Below are 12238 nucleotides of genomic sequence, written 5' to 3' on the forward strand. Positions count from 1 at the left end.
TAGTGAATCAATGCTTTTAGACCTTTATGGAAATATCTGAAATTAATTAGCCTTGCCAACTATCCCCCCAAGTATAACTTTTATTAAGATTGATCTTAAACAATAAAACTGAGAGAATCTGTGTACAAAGAGCTTGAAGAATTTAAATACGTGGGTTTATTATTAACACAGTAGCAAATATATCAAGGAAACACGCCCCATGAAAAGTGTTTCAAAGAAACAGAAATCTGCTCTGCGAAAGGTCTGCACCCAATAAGTCAGCCTGAGAAAGCTTGTTTGTTCCGTGATGCCTGCAGATAAGACTGCCAAACCTCCTTGTGATTGAATAAGCCACTTTGAGACTCAGCCTAGCTCAAGCAAGCTACTGGTCCCCAGCTGCGCTCAACGAACTTCGCCACCATGGTGTTTGCGTTTTGGAAGGTCTTTCTGATCCTAAACTGCCTTGTAGGTAAGGAAAGGCTCTCCAAACCACCAAAGAAAATTGGGAATGGAGTTTTTCATTTTGAACTGAAATTGTACATTTTTACATAGAATGTTCTTCTCCTGTACGGGAAAGGACATATGATTAGTATGCTGAGTAAAATGAATTTTAGAAATTTTACATAGCAAATATGTGCCATGCTAATTTGGGAGGGAAGCCTGTAAAAAGAATTGGTTTATGTAGCTTCTGAATTTAAAACATTTAAATGAAAAATCACAGCTCCTTCTCTCTCTCTCTCTCTCTCTCTCTCTCTCTCTCTCTCTCTCTCTCTCTCTCTCTCTCTCTCTCTTCCTTTCTTTATATTTTTTTACTTTGGAAGTTAAACAGATGAACTTAGAAGCTCAAACCTGTGCTAAAGATATATTTTCTATTTTACTTGAGTTTTATTTCCTTTAAGCTCCCTGTGATGGACCTGATTTGCTATAACAGGCAGAGCCTGGCTGGGAGGGCCCGCCATGCTTTACTATCTAACATTTCTTAGGAACTTGTACTTTTCTGAGGCTAAAATATGTGAATGATTTATTGTTGTGCCCAATATGAGTGTTTTCAGGGATTCGAGCAGAACAAAATAATTTTTAGAGTAAAAAACCCTGATGTTGGTTAGACCCATAAGAGATCACTAAGTCAGAAAAATCCTTGGCTAGTTTTTTCAAATACCAGATATATTTTTAATCTGCTCTTAAGATAAATTATATCCATGGTAAATACAATAATATTCCTTCTACCAAAATGATATCATTAAGCCATCAATAATATTAGGCAGTCATTAGAATGAGGTTTATCAATTACATTTAATGATATAAGAAAATGTTCAGGATAAAATGTTAAATGAAAAAGCAGGATACAGACACATGCCTAGAATAAATTTCTAGAAGGTTATATACTAAACTGCTGCTCATAGTGATAACCTCTGAGTGATGAAGTCATAGATGATTTTAATTTTATTCCCCAAATTTTCCAGGGTTTCTTAAAAAATATTATACTATTTTTGTAACCAGAATAAATCAGCATTACTTTTTAAAACTATATGTTTTTTAGTAATAGTTATTTAAATGTCCATTATAAAATGCTTAAACCAACATGTTCTATGGAGTCACCAGAGGGGAATACTGCATTTATCCAATGATCTAACCAGAACTTAGAGCTGGAAAAAGCTGCCTTTCTCAATTTCCATCTTGCTGGAAACAGATGTTACTATTTTTCCTTTCCCTCAGGAATATTCATTTCAAACCTTAACTTTACACAGTGAAAGTCTTTCTTTGTTTTCTTTAAAGATCTTACAGTCATAAGCTAATTGGGTCACCCCTGGGCCTCCGACACCAGCCCTCTAAAATCACACCTGTAGTCAACATCTATTTTTCTATGTGAGTCCTTCATCTGGCCTATACCAGACAGCAGTTTTGGAACAGTTGTAAGAGTGTTTTGCTTTTTTTTTTTTTTTTTTTTTTTTTACTGTAGCTAACATATATATAATTTTTACTGATTATAAATGACATGTGTGGTCATTATAGAAAAGTTGGAAAATATAGAAGCATATAAATAAGAAAATAAAAATCACCAGCAATTGTTACCACAAATACGGGTAAATTTCTTTTTTTCCCCTTTGCAAGTGTACATATTACATTAATAAATTGGGTTTTTAACTTACTTATTGTGTATACTATGTATCTATACATACACGGTCTAGCTGACCCCAAGCAAAACATGGTAGCGACAATCTAGCAGATGGAATGGAAATGTGGTATAATACAGTATATTGTTAATTGACATGCTTACCTATATATAGAAGTCAGAGAATGACTTTAATAATCTATACCTGACATTAATAGTGTCCATTAATTGATCCAGATATGGCTGTGAAGCAACTGGTAATGTTTCCATAGATGTGTAATTTGATGGGCTAGCTGAACTTGTTTCCTGGTCAGAAAAAATGTCATGTTTTTGGTATCAAGCATGGTGCCAGGCACATAGTGGTCACAAAAGAAATATTTATTGACAGAATGAATTACCTTCCAAAATCCTGCCATTTGTAACATGAATGGACCCTGAGAGCATTATGCTAAATGAAATGTCAGATAAAGACAATACTGTATGATTGAACTTCTACGTGGAATCTAAAAAACCCCGAATTAATAGAAACAGAGAGTAGAGTGATGTTTATCAGGGTGGGTGGGTGAGGAAAATGAGGAGCTGTTAGTCAAAGGGTACCAACTTCCACTAATAAGATGAATATGTTCTGGGGATATAATGTACAACATGGTGACTATAGTTAATAATTCTATATTACATACCTAAAAGTTGCTAAGAGGGTAGATTTTAAGTAGTTTACACCAATAAATAAATAAAATAAATAAATAGTAATTATGTGATGTGATGGAAGTGTTAATTAACCCTATGGTGGTAATCATTTTGCAATATATATGTGTATCAAATCAACCTTTTGCACATCTTAAATTTATACAATGTTATATGTCAATAAAGCTGGAAAAATAAAAAAATCAATTACTTTCCCAAACTCTAAACAATCAGAAATGATTTTTTTTTTTTTTGCAAGGCACATATATTTACTCCTACAGGAGGGTGTGCACACACATGGTCTGGAACCATGCGTACACTGAGCAGGTGGTCCGCATGGCTTTTTAATTCTGATGCATGTGACCTGTCCCTTACTCTCAACTGGAGCCCAGGCCCACAGTCTTTTGTGATTGACTAATTCAAAGGAAGAGGTTGACCTTTGCCATTTCAAGATGGCAGCCACTAGGGGAGCTGCAAGTCATACTGGCCAAAATAGTGGCTTCCAATTTACACAGTGCAAAATAGCAGCTGCCTAAACTGCTTTTTGACAGAAAATATTACTTGTTTATTCTCACAATTCTCCCCCTTTTTGAAATGTAAACTCTTTTCTTCAAATTCGGCTAACATTCATTGACTTTCATGCTCTACAGTGTCTAGGAGAAAGACTATTTTGCTGTTTGATCAATGCAGTTTCAATTAACCTTTGGACAATACATGGATGATGTAACATCCCATCACTGTAGCTCCTAGTCAAAGGGGTGAATATGAATACCATCACTCTCTTCCACTTTCCAAACCATTGCTTTGGTGAATTGGAGAAAGGATCCTCAATCCCAGGGTTCTAGCTAACTCATGAGCTAAAGTTGTCAATCCCTACAGTAGGGCCTTAGTGATGGTTCCAGAAATGATTTTTACAACATATTTGAAAACACTTTTCTGTACAACTAAGCAAAGCAGATTTTATTTTAATCAAAATCTTTCTGGTGACTCCTTAGGGAGTCCTAGGCTAAATTCTATGTTAGAAAAATAATTTTAATCAAAGATGTCTTTGGCAAAAAGTTTATGCATATCATGTTAGGTGCTTGTAATATATATTAGTCACCTGTTGGAAATGTATGTTGTTTTTTGCAGTAATATATTTGAACTTTGGTTTTGCAGTCAAATAAAGAAAGTGAGTGATCATTTGGTTATATTATCTTCTAACTAAAAATGATGCCATTATACATGAAGTTGCTGGAAATTAAATCACTTTAAATGTGTCAGGTTAAATATGGATATTTAGAGGATATTTTTGTTGTGGTATATTAGGAGAATAACCCCCCATAAGCAAAGTGCCTGCCACAATGCAGGTGTTAAATAAATAAATGAACAATCACAACCAAAACACAAGTATTTAAAATAGTTTTAGAATGTTAATTAATTTGTGTATGCACCTTGGATAATTTTCCTTTAACAATAGCATTGATTTTTTAAACGCAGTCACACATATTTTTAACCATATGCAATTTTTGGTGTTTATGTAATTCAATCAGGTCATGAATAAAATTGAAATTCTAAATTTTGTTTAAATCAGGTACTAATTTTTTAATTAAACATTTTTCATGTTGATGTAAGTTCAGATGTCACCCTTTTTTCTGCCCTTTACCCACTTCCCCCTCCCTTGGGGTATGTATATATGTTCTTTAGCTCACCCCTTCATCTTCTTTATCCAGTCACCCCACCTCCCTCCACTTGAGTGCTTATCTTTATTTTGCTCTTTATTCACAGTTTTGTTAATGTAGAAAATTTTCTGCCTTTTTTCAATTTTTAAACAATTTCTCAATTTAGAGAAAATTAATCCAAAGGAAGGAGAGTTTTTTCTCCTGACACTCACAGAATCACCTCTAATTTAAGACTAAATTTGTTCTGTTCACTATCTACATGTGGCTAAGTTTAATAAATTAAAATTAAATAAAATTTAAAAATTCAATTCCTCAGTCACACTAGCTTCATTTCAAGTGCTCCATAAGTACATATGGGTAATGGCTACTGAATTAGACAGTATAGAGATAGAATATTTCCATCATCACAAAAAGTTCTATGCACAGTGCTGGGCTAGAGGATGAGCTCAGAGGTTTAAGTAACGTACACTAGTTGAATGATGTAACATTTTTTAAAAGTTCATCTGGAAAAATATAGCTCTTAGCTCTGAATTATACTGTCACTATATTATGGATGGGCAATTTCTGAAAATCATCTTTTCTTCAGAATTTAAGAATTGATTATAGCCCTGAATTTTGGGAATCTGGGCATTAAAATTGTCTGGGCACATTATCTTGCCAATTGTTGTTTATTTATATGACAGAGCACATATTCTTAAAATATATTGTCTTGCAGTAGATTTGGAGGTTACCATTTTTATTCCAAGGTGATATTGTTGAGCTTTTACAGATTTCAAATTATTTATATAATTATATGTTGTCAATTTTAAAATGTTCAAAATGTTTAAATCAGATTTATAGTTCCCAAATCCTTGATTTTCTTGTGCCTCTATTCTGTTCTGTGCTATAAATGGCTTCCTACTACATTGAAATGGCAGGCAGAGATTGTGTCTGTGTTGTTTGTGGCACAAAAAGGTACTCAATAGGTATTTGTTGATAGGCACCATGGCCTCTTCCATGGCTTGCCTTGTGTGAGAACTGTGCTTACTCTACCTTCAAACTCTTTCTTTTTCTTTAAAAAAAAATATATATATATTTTATTGATTTTTTTACAGAGAGAAAGGGAGAGGGATAGAAAGTTAGAAACACTGATCAGCTGCCTCCTGCACACCCCCCCCCCAACTGGGGATGTACCTGCAACCAAGGTACATGCCCTTGTACCAGAGTTGAACCCGGGACCCTTCAGTCTGCAGGCTGACGCTCTATCCACTGAGCCAAACCAGTTTTGGCCTACTTTCAAACTCTTTCATTGAGAACATCCTTTAAAGGTTTTTTGTTTTGTTTTTTGTTTGTTTTGGGCCTTACCTGATCCTAAGTTTCCACCATTAGTCAATTCCATAGCAGATATTGGAACCCACACTAGAGGACAAAAATGATGGCCAAATGTAGTATCTTCAAAATCTCTATTTTTAGGGGAAAGTTTGGCCATCAAAACTAAACATAATTGCAAATTATGGCCATCAAATTCTCATTTTATCCATTATATTTTAAACAGTTTGAAGACATTTTGAAGTAAACATTTAGGCATTTTATTCCTAGTTTACTGAGAGTTCTTAAAATCACAAATCACAAATAGTAGATTTTGTCAAATTCTTTTTTTGCATCTATTGATATGATCATATCATTTTTTTTAACTTGTTGTGATGAATTACGTTAATTGATTTTCAAATGTTGAACCAGGCTTGAATACCCAGGATAAATTCCACTTAGTAATGGGGTAGAATTATTTTTATACATTGTTGAATTTATTGAGGATTTTTGCATCTATGTTCATGAGGTGTTTTTTTTTTTTAATTTCTTTTCTTGTATTATCTTTGTCTAGTTGTAGTATTAGGGTGATGTGGCCATCATAGGATGAGTAAGAAAGTACTTTTCTGCTGTTCTAGTTTTTGAAAGATATTGTAGATAATTGGTATAATTTCTTCCTTAAATATTTGGTAGATTTCACCAATGAACCCATCTGGGCCTGGTGCTTTCCATTTTTGAAGGTTATTTATTATTGATTCAATTTCTTTAATAGGTATAGAATAGATATAGGCCTGTTCAAATTGTATAATTCTCCTTGTGTAAGTTTTTGAATATGATGTCTTTCAGGAAATCAATCCATTTCATCTAGGTTACTGAATTTGTGGGCATAGAATTGTTCCTGTATTTCTTTGCTTTTAATGCCCATAGAATCTGCAGTGATGGCCCTTTTTCATTTTTGATATTAGTAATTTGTATCCTCTGTATATTTTTTCTTAGCTTATCTAGTCTTATCAATATTACTGATTTTTGTGATTAACTTATTTTAGTTTTCTCGATTGATTTCTTGTTTTTCAATTTCATTGATTTCTGCTCTAGTTTTCATTATTTCTTTCTTTCTGTTTACTTTGGATTTAATCAGCTCTCTCTCTCTTTCTTTAGTTTCCTAAGCTTTATTGATTTTTAGGTCATTCTTCTTTTCTATTATATGCATTCAATTGCATAAATTTCCCTATAAGGACTACTTTGACACATGCTATATATTTTAATAAGTGGCATTTTTATTTTAGTTCAAAATATTTTTAAAATTTCTATTAAATTTTTTTCTTGACCTGTTTTTTTATTTAGAAGTATGTTATTTAATCACCATGTATTTTGGGTCCTTCTGATAATTTCTTTGTTATTGATTTCTACTTTAATTTCATTGTGGTCTAACAGCAGACATTGTATGACTTCTATTCTTTTAAATTCATTAAGGTTTGTTTTATAGCCCATAACTTGGTCTATCTTGGTGAATATTTATAATGTTTTAAAGTATATCTCTTTTTATGGAACAATTCACTCCATAAGAGCAGAATATATTTTCTCCCTCTCCCAAGGACCCACAGAACATTTACCAAGGTAGACCATGTAGTTGACCATAAAATAGACATAAAATATTTTTAAAAATTGAAATCACACAGGGTTTGTTCTCTCAGCACAACTATCAAACTAGAAAGCAAGAACAGAAATAAGTCTTTAAACACTTGGAAGTTATACAACACACTTCTAAATAATCTATGGATCAAAGGTGAAGTTTCAAATAAAAATTTAAAAATATAAACTGAATAAAAATAGAAATATGTAACATGCAACTAAAGCATTGCTGAGAGAGAAATTTATAATACTAAATACTTACATTTGAAATGAAGAAATGTCTCAAGTTAGTAACTGAAGTTTCTACATCAAGGATCTAGAAAAAGAAGGACAAAACAATCCCAAAGCAAGCAGAAAGAAGGAAATAATTAAAAGCTGAAGTCAGTGGAGTTAAAATACAAAAACTATAGAGAAAATTAAATAAAATAAAACTTTGGTTCTTTGGAAAAAAATCAATAAACAAAAATGGCAAACCTCTATCAAGAATGGAAAAAATAAAAACAGGTAAGATATAAATCACAAATATCAGTAATGAAATATGGGATATCACTATAGATTCTATAGTCATTAAATATTTTTTAAGAAGACAGAGATCCCATGTACACTTTAGACAATCTCACCCCATGGTGACATATTATAAAACTATAGTATAATATCACAATCAGGACACTGACATTGATACAATCCACCTATCTTATTTATAGTTCTTCATATTTACTTGTACTTGTGTGTATGTATATAAATTTAATTCTATACAATTTTCAATTAAAATTATTAGGGACCCCAAATAATTTTTGCTATGTGGGCTATTTCAATCTATATTTAATGTATTAGCAAACAAAACAAAAAAGGTAAACACAAAAATACTCAAGTACACATTCCATTAATTACAAGAGCAATGACATCATTATCTAACATGTAGCTTCTAGAACTCTTCAGTGTACACTCATGAGAAGGTGAGATTGAAAAATAACATCTTAATATTATTATGAATATAATTTTGATCTTTTAGCCTAACAAAATGATCTTAGAGATAGGACAACAAACTTGTCCTAGTTTTTCTGGGACTTTTCTGGTTTAAGCACTGAAAGTCCTAGTAAACCAGTATGGTTTGATTGAGACTTACCTGGTTTTATTTATTTATTTTTATTACCTGGTTTTAAAATGGAAAGTCTCATATACTAGGGACCCTTCAGATCTGAGAAAACTGGATTTGTTGTTTTCCATACTCAAGGACCTTTGTGGATCCCCAAACAACATTTTAAGAACCTCTGTTCAAGGCCATCCTTACACAGAAAAAAAAAAATCATATTTCAGAACTGTCACCTTATAATCATGTAGGATTTGAGTATCTTCACAAAGATATTTGTTAAAAATTATTTGTTAAAAATTTGTTAATTTGTTAAAAAATTATCCTACTCTATGCCAGTTGCTTGCTCAGCTTTCCTCTATGGTTTCTTCTACCTTTTCCTCTTCACCTTGGATTCCTCAAATAAGATGTCATTGAAAGTGCTTTGTAATTAATAAGTATCATCAGAATGTGAGCGTGTACCATTAACTTTTTGATGATTATCTTTTCAGGTCAAGTTAATGTGGTGCAAGTGACCATCCCAAACCGTGTCGTGAATGTGACTGTTGGCTATAATGTCACTCTCATCTGCACCTACACCAGCACTGTGGCCTCCAGGGACAATCTTTCCATCCAGTGGTCATTATCCAATAAGGAATCACAGCCAATCTCTGTAAGAACTTTATTCCTAAACTATTCCCCTTTGGTAGTTCTAGCATAAACTGTTGAAGTCAGTGTGTGAAGGAATAGTAAACCACTAACAATAGTGGTAGAACATCAGATACAAAAAAATTTGAAGGTATCTGTTTAGGGAATACCATCATGTAAGCCTTTGTCCTCTCTTCATATTTAGTTATAGCTTGTTATCATAATTCTGTTTAAGTCGACATTGAGTATATCAGTTATTCCAGAGTAGATAGGAACGGCCCTTCTCAGTGGTGAAGTAAACAGCTCTAAAAGGATTTTCTTCCACCCACCAAAATCATCCTCACTGTTATTTACAGAAGACCCTCGTTCAAATTCATGTCCTAATTGATCTGTAGATCTCTGTCAAACTTAATATCTGGGATCTGCCTGTTAAGTGAGCTAGCTCACTAAGTCAGACTGAGTCCTAGTGGAATGAGAATCCTAGATGGGTGGAAAAGGGCCAAGGTAGTGAAGAACTCTCATAATCAAAGGCAGCATGAAGCTAGAAAACAGGGAGGGTAGGTTAGAGTCTGGGGGAAGATGTTGCCAGATGAAGGTGTATGAAAGTCAAATGAGGAGAATGATTCTACCAGCAAGCTGTCTATTCCAAGGTTTTCTCCATGCTTAAATTAACCCACATATTAACCACAGGTGTGTGCATGTGTGTGTGCGTGTGTGTATGCATTAGTGTGCAAGCACTTATGCTGACAGATATCCCTTGAGGGACAAGATCCATGGCTTTCATAAGATTTTTTAAAAACTATGTATAATCCAAAATAAGAAGTTTAGAGAAGAGATAAATCAATGTGGTTTGTAATGTAGCTGGATGTAGCTGAGTTGGGCCTTGAAGGAAATGAAGGGTTTTTATTAGTAGAAATATACAGGGAGAGCCAGCTAAGCAGGCTGCAGGAGGTCCAGGGGAGAGAAGAAGAAGAAGAAGAAGAAGAAGAAGAAGAAGAAGAAGAAGAAGAAGAAGAAGAAGAAGAAGAAGAAGAAGAAGAAGAAGAAGAAGAAGAAGGAGGAGGAGGAGGAGGAGGAGGAGGAGGAGGAGGAGGAGGAAGGGGGGGGAAGGGGGAGGTAGAGGGGGAGTGGGAGGACATTATCTTGAAGAAGCTATACCTGGGCCAGAGTTGCTTCAACCATTATTAGTCTTTTAGAGGTGCTAAATTAGCTGTTCACCAGAGGTCCTGAATATTTGTTTAGCAGGAAATACCATTCAAGAGGATATTTCATCAATTTCACCCTCTAGTCAAAGTTCAACAATTTTGCTCAGACATATATCTGAATCACTCTGTGCCTTACTTAAAATATGGTAGAATTGTAATAGTTTTCTATAGGTTGCATGGGGAATCAACTGACATAATGTATGTAAAATAGTTGAAAATAATATAAATTCTGTAAGTTTTCACCCTTGTGAACACTGTTATCAACATCAGCAGCAGCAGCAACAGTAAGTCCACCAGTTTCCAGCATCCAAAATGTGCTAACCTAAGACCTCACATGTTGCAGTCAACTGAGAGAGAAGGCTACTCTCTTAATTGTGGGCGACAATAATCACACAATGTTTCTTCCTTTTTAAGATCTACATTCCCAATTAGCCTTTTTAATATATTCTTTCTCTATAGGTATTAAGTTCTTCTCATTTTGCCAATAGGGGCTGTATTTAGAGAGGTCTTGTCAATATATTTTGAAATGCTTTTTATGCTTGGTCCTCAAATAAAGATGTACTCAATTGTTTGGATGCCAGGCTATACCACTCTGATTTTAAAAATGCAAATTCTTCTGTATGCCTCTTCTGACACTGGAATTTACAAGGTCACTTCTTGGTTGAATTATATGGCTGGTGAGGAGCTTGGAGATGGAGGGTCAAAGGATCTTGTGACCAACAATGAGTTTTTTTTTAGACCTAGAAATGCAGAGGAAGACGGTATAGATATTGAACTGAGTGTGACTTGAGCTTAAGGACATTTCTTAGAGCAACTTTAGAAAGAAAATCTATTAACAAATAAGTATTTATTTATTTATTTATTTATTTATTTATTTTATTGATTTTTTACTGAGAGGAAGAGAAAGGGATAGAGAGTTAAAAACATAGATGAGAGAGAATCATCGATCAGCTGCCTCTTGCACACCTCCAATTGAGGATGTACCAAGGTACATGCTTTTGACCGGAATCAAACCTGGGACCTTTCAGTCTGCAGGCCGACGCTCTATCCACTGAGCCAAACCAGTTTCGGCAACGAATAAGTATCTATTAAATAGCTTATTTACTTGCCGTTTACCTCAGTCTTCAAAATGTCTGGTACAGGCAGAGCAAGTAATTTAAATAATTTACTCTTTTAGGATGTCGAAATCAAAGGAATTCTTCTTCACTGAACCACTTGATCAATGAGAATATGCTGCTTGATCATAAAACATTCTAGGTATTTCTTGAAGAGCATGAGACCTGTCCTATTTTTGTGTGTTGGCCACATAGAAGACAGGGTAGAGTAGGGCCCGTTCTTGGCTTGGAGACAGTGAAAATCACCCCTGAAAAGGCAGGCTTTCTTTTCCTCCTTTCCCCAGCAAGAGCCCCATTATAACTATTCTTAAGTTTCTGCATCTAGAGAAGTTGAGTTCTTCCTTATTTTCCTCCATATACTACAGGCATGTTTTTCTCTCTGCTTTTCCAGATGAGTAGTTTTGGAGCCCCAGTGGAAACCTCCTAATGGATGTCAGTTCTACTCATTGTTCTTCCATTCACTTGCTGGCTGGATGACCTTAGACAAGTCACTTGACCTTTCAGAGGTTTAGTTTTCCTATCTGTAGAATGGGGTTACTTACCTACCTCATAGAATTACTGTGAAGATTTTTTTAATGCTTTAGTTTTTATTAAATTTATTGGGGTGACATTGGTTAATAAGATCATATAGGTTTCAGGTGTAGATGTCTATGATACTAGATCTGTACATTGCACTGTGTGTCCACCACCCAAAGTCAAATCATTTTCTATCACTATATATTAGGTGCCCTTCACCCCTACACCCCACCCCTTCCCTCTGGCAACCATCATATTTCTGTTTGTATCCACAATTTTCAGTTTTATATCCAATATATGAGTGAAATAATATGGTTCTTAGCTTTTTC

The 12238-nt window shown here is 34.2% G+C and overlaps 1 protein-coding gene across 2 annotated transcripts in view; it reads left to right on the forward strand.

The window, feature by feature from the left end:
• The first annotated feature begins 213 nt into the window (after positions 1-213).
• The window catches only part of VSIG1 (V-set and immunoglobulin domain containing 1), a 40501-nt gene continuing 28476 nt past the window's right edge, over positions 214-12238 (forward strand). The window contains exons 1-2 of one of the 2 annotated variants that reach the window (XM_045570484.1): positions 214-448; positions 8938-9098. In XM_045570484.1, coding sequence (XP_045426440.1) covers positions 400-448; positions 8938-9098 — 210 coding nt within the window. In that variant the 5' untranslated portion in view covers positions 214-399. The remainder of the gene's footprint in view (positions 449-8937; positions 9099-12238) is intronic. The other variant, XM_036460780.2, reaches the window with a different exon arrangement.

This window comes from Pipistrellus kuhlii, unplaced genomic scaffold, assembly GCF_014108245.1.
Source record: "Pipistrellus kuhlii isolate mPipKuh1 unplaced genomic scaffold, mPipKuh1.p scaffold_m20_p_33, whole genome shotgun sequence".
In the NCBI taxonomy this organism is placed as follows: domain Eukaryota; kingdom Metazoa; phylum Chordata; class Mammalia; order Chiroptera; family Vespertilionidae; genus Pipistrellus; species Pipistrellus kuhlii.